The sequence below is a fragment of the Montipora capricornis genome, chromosome 6 (assembly GCF_036669925.1).
Source record: "Montipora capricornis isolate CH-2021 chromosome 6, ASM3666992v2, whole genome shotgun sequence".
NCBI lineage: Eukaryota > Metazoa > Cnidaria > Anthozoa > Scleractinia > Acroporidae > Montipora > Montipora capricornis.
In genome coordinates this window covers 48,138,992-48,148,991 of record NC_090888.1, presented here as the reverse complement: position 1 = coordinate 48,148,991, position 10,000 = coordinate 48,138,992, and the positions used below count along the sequence as shown (strand labels likewise).

General features: G+C 39.2%; 3 protein-coding genes across 3 annotated transcripts in view; 2 read left to right on the top strand and 1 right to left on the bottom strand.

Moving 5' to 3' along the window:
• LOC138052326 (uncharacterized) overlaps positions 1–250 on the bottom strand; it is a 10,350-nt gene extending 10,100 nt beyond the window's left edge. The window contains exon 1 of the mRNA XM_068898745.1: positions 1–250. This exon is cut by the window's left edge and continues 314 nt beyond it. The gene's annotated coding sequence lies outside the window, so the exon portion shown is untranslated.
• Positions 251–678: 428 nt separating this feature from the next.
• Positions 679–1,233, top strand: LOC138054051 (uncharacterized). The gene has a single exon (XM_068900563.1). It carries the CDS (start codon positions 679–681, stop codon positions 1,231–1,233), a length of 555 nt encoding a protein of 184 aa, XP_068756664.1.
• A 15-nt stretch (positions 1,234–1,248) lies between these two features.
• On the top strand, positions 1,249–2,154 carry LOC138054050 (uncharacterized). The gene has a single exon (XM_068900562.1). It carries the CDS (start codon positions 1,249–1,251, stop codon positions 2,152–2,154), a length of 906 nt encoding a protein of 301 aa, XP_068756663.1.
• The last annotated feature ends 7,846 nt before the right edge of the window (positions 2,155–10,000 follow it).

The following is a 10,000-nucleotide window of genomic DNA, read 5'->3' as shown; positions in this document are numbered from 1 at the left end:
ACTCAACAAAATCTAGTTCAAACTTTACATTTTCAAGTGTCCACCAAAATGGTAAAAAACTGAATTTTGTATTGTTAAGAAATAAGAACGTTACTCTGGTTAAAATAGTATAAGAATATGTACAATGTTTTAAAAGTCCCAACGTTTCGGTTGAACCTTTAACCTTCATCAGGCGAAAGTGAAAAAATAATTCGTAAAAAACACGTTTCTTATAGTATGCCAAATTCGAGTCTATTATTATTGAATTCTGTCCCTTAGGGCAAGATTTAGAAATTCGTGCGGCAAATGCATGCCATCATCACGATTAAGTGGATTCCTGCAATTGTTAATTTCCCAAGCCTCAAGATTGCGTCGATTGCGCCAATTAGCATTTGTGCGTAGGATCTTGGACGCCTCCCAAGAGACAGTGTGACCAGAACGTAAACAATGTTCCGCTAAAGCTGACTTTTGCGAGTGTTTATGTTCCACCACTTTCTGGTGTTCTTTAAGGCGAGTAGAAAATTTGCGTTTGGTTTCCCCGATATAACTCTTGTCACAATCTTTGCATGGAATCGAGTAGATAGCGCCACGAGTCTGATCTTTCGGTACTGGGTCTTTCGGTTTAGGAAACAAATTCCCGATGGTTTGGTGTGGTTTTTGAGCAACTATGATGTCGTGATTACTCAAAATCCGTTTAAAATGCTCAGCGATCAAGGAACCTACAAAGTTCTGGATAAAGACCCCACACAACGAACGGAAAGGAAACTCAATGAAAAATTGGCTAACCTTAAGCGAGAGAACAAGATCAGTGATAGTTTGTACAACAAACTCCGCAGTTCAGATGGACTGCCTCCTCGTTCTTATGGTTTACCGAAGATTCATAAGCCTGGTTATCCCTTAAGACCTATCGTATCGTTTATAGACTCTCCAACCTACATGCTATCGAGGCATTTGGCGCAGATCTTGAGACCTCTAATGAGTAATACTGATTTAACGGTCAAGAACAGCGTGGAGTTCTGTGAACCGATGAAAAATGTCAGACTCAAACAAGACGACGAACTGCTATCTTTTGACGTCGTCTCTTTGTTCACTTCTATTCCTGTGGATCTTGCTATTCAAGTTGCTACCGATGTGCTCTCTAATGCTGAAACCTTACAGGATAGATCTACTATTCCCGTTGATGACATTGTTGACCTGTTAGATTTCTGTTTGGCAACAACAAATTTAAAGTACAACAACATGTATTACCAGTAAATCTTTGGAACAGCTATGGGTTCCCCTGTATTAGCTGTAATGGCAAACCTCGTAATGGAAAACCTTGAGAAACGAGCACTGTCTACTTCCATTGAACAGCCGTGCTTTTGGAAACGATATGTGGATGATGTGTGTGCGGCTGTTAATTCTAGCCTCGTGCAAACCTTGCAGCGTCATTTGAACAATATCGAGCCATCGATCCAGTTTACGGTTGAAAGGAAAACAAATCGGAAAATATCTTTCCTGGACGTTACTGTTTGCCGTCAAGACAACGGTCGACTTTCCACTGAGGTCTATCGTAAACCTACCCACACTGAAAGATACCTGTCGTTCCATTCTTATCACCCGGTTGCGCACAAGAGGGCTGTTGTTAAATCTTTGACCGATCGTGCAAAAACTATTCCATCTTCTAGTGATCAACGGTCAAAGGAAATGAAGCACGTAACAGCAGCACTGGTGGCGAATGGTTACCCAAAGCGATTTGTGATTGATGTTGGCAAACCAAAACGACCAGCTCCACAACTGTCAACAACTGCACCGGATGCTGCAAAGGGTTTCTGTATTCTTCCATACATCAAGGGCACATCGGAGCCTATTAAACGGATTTTGAGTAATCACGTCATCATAGTTGCTCAAAAACCACACCAAACCATCGGGAATTTGTTTCCTAAACCGAAAGACCCAGTACCGAAAGATCAGACTCGTGGCGCTATCTACTCGATTCCATGCAAAGATTGTGACAAGAGTTATATCGGGGAAACCAAACGCAAATTTTCTACTCGCCTTAAAGAACACCAGAAAGTGGTGGAGCATAAACACTCGCAAAAGTCAGCTTTACCGGAACATTGTTTACGTTCTGGTCACACTGTCTCTTGGGAGGCGTCCAAGATCCTACGCACAAATGCTAATTGGCGCAATTGACGCATTCTTGAGGCTTGGGAAATTAATAATTGCAGGAATCCACTTAATCGTGATGATGGCATGCATTTGCCGCACGAATTTCTAAATCTTGCCCTGAGGGACAGAATTCAATAATAATAGACTCGAATTTGGCATACTATAAGAAACGTGTTTTTTACGAATTATTTTTTCACTTTCCCCTGATGAAGGTTGAAGGTTCAACCGAAACGTTGGGACTTTTAAAACATTCTACATATTCTTATACAATTTTAACCAGAGTAACGTTCTTATTTATGGAACGCCAACACTGTCTTATGTGAACCTCTTTCATTATATGCGGTGCATCTTACATTATATGGGTGTGCTTGGTGATTTGCTACAAGAGGGATTTACAATCAAGGAAATATCTTCGATCCTTGCTGTATCAGAGAGTACGGTTCACTGACATTTCAGACAAAGACCTCGACGCGGAAGTTGAAACAGTTACTGTATAATTTCCTTATTGTGGGGAAAACTTTATCAAGCAAATTCTTTATCAAAAAGGTGTTAAGGTGCAGAGGATGAGAGTCAGAGACAGTATACATAGGGTTGACCATGATGGGGTCAGTGCAAGAAAGAAAGGACGATTGCATCGACGAGTCTACAACGTAAAGGGGCCAAACCACCTCTGGCATATTGACACCAACCACAAGGTTGTACGGTGGTACTTTGTTATTGTTGGCGTTATCGATGGATTTAGTCGCCAGCCCGTCGCAATAGAATGTCACAACAACAACAACAACAAGGCTGAAACCGTGTTGCAATGTTTTTTAAAGGGCGTGGAAATGTACGGTCTCCCAAGTAGGGTGCGATCGGATAAAGGACGAGAGAATGTGTTAGTTGCTGACTACATGATAACAAGAAGGGGTGCAGAAAGGGGTAGTATGATCACTGGTAAGAGTACTAACAACCAGCGTATCGAAAGGTTGTGGCGGGATGTTTTTGAGGGTGTTTTGGGCCTTTATTATCAACTATTCTATTTCATGGAGGACAAAGGTATTTTAGACCCATTCAATGACAGTCATATTACTGCTCTTCATCATGTTTTCCTGTCAAAAATTAATGAAAAGTTGGAGTTGTGGAGAAATGCCTGGTGCAGACACCGTGTAAGAACAATGAAATCTTCTCCACTGCGTGTATGGGTTGCTGGCCAGCTGCAGAATCCAGTTTGTATTGAAGACGACTTTATCGATATGGAACATTATGGTGTTGAAGGAGTCCTTCGTGATGAAAGAGATGAGGACAGCAGGCCAATTTTTTAGATGCCCCATACACTCAGCGATCATTGTTTGGAATCCCTTAGAAACCAAGTACCGTCAAGTTGGACCTCTACCAACTATGGGATAGATGTGTATTTACAAGCACTAAGTATTACTGAAAATTCTAGTGGGCGCCATTAATTATTGCTGTCATAATAATTCTTGCTTCCCTGTAAGGCGAAGCAACAGACTGTTAACTTCTTTTATGTTTTTTTTTTCTTTTATCACTCTCTAGCCTACACCTGTAAGCAAAACTTCTGACAATGACATGTAGCAAGGATCAAGTACATAGTTGGTCTAGCTTTGGGTGTTTGTTTGTTATGTAATGCTTGCATGGAACTCAACTGACAGCTGCATCAGAGATTGGGGGGCTATTAAATGACAGAGGAAGGGGCAAGGCCTTGCCTTTTTAACCAGGTCTCATCTGTCTGAATCTTGCAGTGTTTGAGAGGATAATATTTGTGTTTATAGTTTTTTGACAGTATGAACCCATCATCTTGTTAGTTTTCCTAATTAATGAATTGTGCGGCACTGCGGAATTAGTGTTTTTTTTTTAATTCTCTTAGTAGGGATAAGCAGAGTTACCACTGACTGTTTATCAATGTTATCAAAGTTATGTAAAACATGAACAAGCAAGAAAAATTTGAAACAGTTAGAAGCACTACACATTTCCAAAATATGCAAACCCAAAGGCAACATGAAATGTGTCAAAAAGCTCTGCTTCACTGGGAAGAGGTGTGGTCAGAGATCCACGAACAAGCTTCAAACTATTTACACAAGTGTTGGATGTTGGAAAAAAGAGCGAGTTCTCACAAAACTCTATTGAAGGATGCATCTTGAAGCCTGAGACTGGCTCTTCATCTGCGCCTGTTACGAACCTCAGCACATGGCCTAGGGTCACTCCTCCTCTTCTCCCGCCTGCAATGAACATACACGGTGTTGTTGATGGGTATTATTCAACAATGCTAAAGAACACAGAAAAACAGACAAATTTGTGAAAACTGTTTTAATACACTGTTCCACTTATGGAGAACAACCAGCATCATGGAAAAATGGTAGTTTTATGCAGAAGGTACAGCATGTATCTGGCCCTCTAGAGGAACTGGGTTTTGGGTAGCTATGGGAAGTTATATTTTCATGTTCATTGTATGAGGTACTCATTATGGAAGAAAGAAGCTACAACAAGTTGCAAAATTGTTGAGACACTTTCATTAAAAAACACCTTTTCTAGCTTCCAATACTTGCCGTATCTAGAATTTAAACCTTCCCACTTCCCCTCCCCTCTCCCCCTTTCAATGTTGACTGTTTAAGTTTTCAACAATTGTTTGTCTTGCTAGCAACACTGATAAGGGGGGGAGGGGGGCTGCAGTGTGAGAGTTAATAGGTACATTGATAATGCTCCAAGAAGGTGAAGTGTGTCCACTATATTTGCAACTTGTTGTAGCTAGAAACTGCCATTGTTGAAAGATCATTCTTAGTAATATTTTTTAGGTTGCCAATAAATGTAAATGTAGACTGACTGCACCCGGTATACATGTATATGTTGTTGTGAAACTTACTTGCCACTTCCCTCAGATATTTGACAAACAATGAATAGAGTTCAGTTTCATTTTTTTTCCTGTTTGATCCCTCTGGAGAAAATGATGGTGTCAACAACATTGTTAGTTTTCTTAAGGTGAGTATGTTAGCTGGGTTTGGGTATATTAGCAGGTGAAGAAATGTGGGCATACGACTTCCAAGCTAACAAAAAAAAATATGTTAATAGGGTTAGGTCAACCAAAATCTTGTCTTGTGCCTCTGAGAAAATAATGCCGAAACTACAATATTAACCAAATCTGTAAAAGGTTAAAAAACTAATTGCCAGTTTTCCTTCCAACTGAAATTTCCCTGACCAGCCTAACAAAGATGATTGTATGTAGAAGTTACACTGAACACTTGATCTCTGAAAATACATGTAGCTCTTTTCACAGTACTTAGGACCATTGTCCTGGCTCATATAATTATGTAATAATCTCCAATGAATCATGAATTCGTTCATACTGATTTCTGGAGAAAATGATGGTGTCAACAACATTGTTAGTTTTCTTAAGGTGAGTATGTTAGCTGGGTTTGGGTATATTAGCAGGTGAAGAAATGTGGGCATACGACTTCCAAGCTAACAAAAAAAAATATGTTAATAGGGTTAGGTCAACCAAAATCTTGTCTTGTGCCTCTGAGAAAATAATGCCGAAACTACAATATTAACCAAATCTGTAAAAGGTTAAAAAACTAATTGCCAGTTTTCCTTCCAACTGAAATTTCCCTGACCAGCCTAACAAAGATGATTGTATGTAGAAGTTACACTGAACACTTGATCTCTGAAAATACATGTAGCTCTTTTCACAGTACTTAGGACCATTGTCCTGGCTCATATAATTATGTAATAATCTCCAATGAATCATGAATTCGTTCATACTGATTAGAAGAATGTATGCAAACATTCTAGCTACACACTGTAACGGAAGTTCGTTTCTCCAAAATAAAGTAATTGCATGACACACTGTAACGGAAGTTCTTTTCTCCAAAATAAAGTAATTGCATATACTCATAGCAGGTTATTTTTCTACCTGGTATATTCCCAGTTTGGATAGTCCTTTCCTCAAGCATGCAATGCAAGGGGATGGTGCTGCACCTGAGAAAGTCTCCTGGAGAACTTCCTCCTCCAAAAATCTTGGAATTTTTCCATTTTGAAGGATGCTCATCCCTGTTGCAAGCAAATGTGCCATAAAAGCAAGATCATTTGAGGGTTTGGGATTGTCACACCATTTTAATGACTCCTTCAAAAAGTTAAAATGTAACTTTGCATAAATGGAAGCCAAAACATAATTTAATTACGGTTTACATTTGGAAGAACACCCTCTGTTAAGGCATTTACGTGACAAAATAGAAGGAGAATAATATAGAGAGGATGGAAAAAGAATGTAGCTATTGATCAAACGTTGCTTTACTCCTTATTCCTAGGCACCCCTTCATTTGTTCCAAAGGCAAATTATTACTGTACTGAATCTGTTGATTGTTAATGTTGATTATTAATGTTGAAAAAAAGGCCAATTCTTTTCCAGTTCGCAAAGTATCTTGAAAAGAAAAGTCCAGTGAGGTAAATAAAAGAAGATTTTAATTAATTGTACAGGTAAATTATTTCACAAATGATCAGGAAAATTATGAGGCAGTAGTTAACTGTTACTTACCCATTACAAGTCCCACAGTCTCATAGTCTTTCTCAAAGTCCCACCGGAGGCCGTGATCAAAATATTTCTCTTTTATCTCATGCAATATGAGGTCAAAGAACTCTTTCCTTGGGCCACCAAGGCCCTCAGCCATCTGACAAAAAAAAAACAACTCTATCAGTTCTAAGAAAATAACTGCAAAAAAAAAATGTTTGGCACTAGGTATTATTATTAAGAATTTTACACTGTGCAATTATTTAAAGAGGGGCCCATCAAAATACCAGCCTTTCTGCTTAATTTAGCGGTAGTACACATAAAAAAACAAAATGAGCTACAAGGGCAAAAGGATAGATGATCAGCTTTGACTTTGTAATATCAGTTCAAGAAAAATCAACAGGCTTAACAAGTTTGAAGAGCTCTTTTACCCGTTGTGTTTAACGTTTAACACAAGGGAGAACCCTGAATATGCTTGCAATTATACAAGGCATCTCAAAAACAAACAATAATTCAGAAAACTGAAAACATAAAAAGATAGTCTATCATGGACCATCTACCCAGATCCATGTTTGTTGTTGTTGTTGTTGTTGGGATTATTCTTCTTTATCTGCTAAACAATTAAGTCACTGTGAGTTACTTACCTCACCAGAGAACTGAACTTGTAAAGTTAGTCGAGAAATCTCAATCAGTTGAATTTCATCAAAGGCTGTTTCCAGCAGATTGTACCTGTTGACAAGAATAAAGTTGACATCTCCCTCCAAACTTTCGGATGCATTAACAATTTCCAGAGCCCTTCCAACAATAACAGAGTCCTGTAAACACTGAAGCATCTGTACAGAATTTCCACTGCCTGCACATTTGATAGCAATTTGCTCTACAATATCCTCAAGATTCCAATTACTCCTTCTGGCATCATCTACTTCTACTCCCAGCTGCTGATTGGTAGCTTGAATGTTTTGGGGAGTGACATGATTGGCAGGCTGAGTTGCAACTACCATGGAATCTTGCTGTAAAGGAATCTGACGGGTTGTTTGAGAATACTGTAGACTGGATGCTGTATGTAAAGTGCCAATGACAGATAAGTCTCTGCAGTTGGCCAAGCACTGCAACATTTCACACCCGCCGCATGTACGCAGTTGAGGGAAGCCCACTGTATTTCCAAACTCATCTTTGGCATCACTTGTCAGTTTATTCAACACATCTTCCTCAGTGTCATCTGCAAGGAGCTTAATTTTCTTACACCCTAAACCTTTCTCCGTTGTAGTCGGGTTTTTTTCCGAGAAGCGAGATGAAAGGCACACAAACTGTACAGTCCATGTCCTTTGCGGACATGAGTTCTTCCTCTTTTTCCCCCTTCCAGAGCTACCACTTCTTCCAGCAGTGCCGCTTGGTTGGAATAAAAGGCTCCTTTCTTGCCTGACAGAATCTCTGCAACTCAAAGTGGTGCCTGAGGCATCTGCGTTTTCATCATCCTCGTCTGTTTTCCTTTGATTAGAGACATATTTTGTGCACAGTTCTCTGAGTCGAATACGATCACCAATCGTGTTCACTCCTAGGTCGGCCAAAGCGCTATCTGACATAGACAATGCTACTCCTGGGTCTATCCTTTCATTTAAAAAGCTTTCTGAGAGGGTTCCCAAGCTTAACTGGTGTAAAACTGAATCCATGACCGAGAATGTATTAAAATTCGCGCGCTAAAAAAACCAATTGAAAATGGCGGATCCTCCATATCAGTGCCCATTGCATTGTGGATTTTTCACAAGCTCCTACCCAGACCCCGGGGAATCATTACATCATAATGAAGAACGCACCGCATATAACGACAAAAGCACCTCATATAATGATGACAAACAAAGCACCGCATATAATGTAAAAACTACTTCATATAATGACAAAACCACCACATAGAACGACGAAAGCACCGCATATAACGACAAAAGTACCGCATGTAATGACAACAGCACCGCATATAATGACAAAAGCATCGCATATAACGACGAAAGCACTGCATATCATTACAAAAGTACCACATATAATGACGAAAGTACCGCATATAATAAGAAATGCAGTGCATATAATGTGAAAGGCACCCCATATAATGTAAGATGCACCGCATACAACGTAAAATGCACCGCATATAATGAAAGAGGTTCACATAAGACAGTGTTGGCGTTCCATACTTATTTCTTAACATGTTTCTATCACCTGGTTACAGGACCATTTTTGAATTTTGTATTGTTTTTTCAAATCACTTAAGTCATATCTACGGCATCTTTCCTATTACTTATGAAGTGGCTGAGATGAAGAACTCTCCAACGGGCTTAAGCTTGCCCATAATTTCATTAATCATAAAGGTCTCTCGGGATTTAAAAGTGCTTTACCTGAACTGCAAATTTGATACCAATTCTCAGTTTTCTTCGAACAGCACCCTTTTTTTTTATAGCACATTTCTTTATCTCAAAGCCAATCTAAGACAAAATCATAAAATTTGCTTCAGAAATTGGCAGGATGATGACGATGGTGACAATGGACATGATGCACGATACAAACGATCCGTCGCCCGCCACAAATACAAGCTGCGCATCATAAATGCCAAGTGTAATCTCCTTACGAGTTCAAAACTCCAGCAATAAAAATTCAAACACGCCTTATTCTGCATTCATAACTGCCTATGACGGCGAGAACTCAACACATGTGGTAGAAAGCGTATTTGATTTTTATTGCTGGAGTTTTGATCTCGTAAGGAGTTAAGAATTTGTTAGGAGCTGGTAACCACTGAATTGGCAGCCGACTTCTGGATCTGCTCTCAAAGCGAAAACGATTGAACAAGACAGAAAAATAATAGATTAAACCTTAAATACCTACAAAGATAAAGAATAAATTAAGTACTAAATTCCGGACTAACACATTCCGTACGCTAGAAAAACTAACAATTACATTCCTAAGGGAGAAAATACAAAGGTGCTAATGAATAGGCGTTTGGATCTAACACCAGGGAATCTTTTTTCAGTTAGTCTCTGTTAATTAATAACTTTTATTTATTACTTTTCCGAAAGTTTGCTTCTAGCGAGTTACAGCTCTCAAAGAAGTCATTTTGCAATGTCAAACGAACAATACCTGTTTATCAACCTCTGCCATTAAGAATATAATTCTTAACCGCCCTGGTTTGACTGGGAATTCACAATCTACCAATCTTAGAAGGCAATCCTTAATCTTTCTGTTTTCCGAATTGTTTTAAAGATATCAACACTGAGGGATGCCCAGGGGGCAAATACATATTAATTTGACCCTGATCATCCCATAATATCTTTGGAAACAATAGAAGTCAAAATGGCCGCCGTATCTGCAAAAAGGTGGGAAATGATT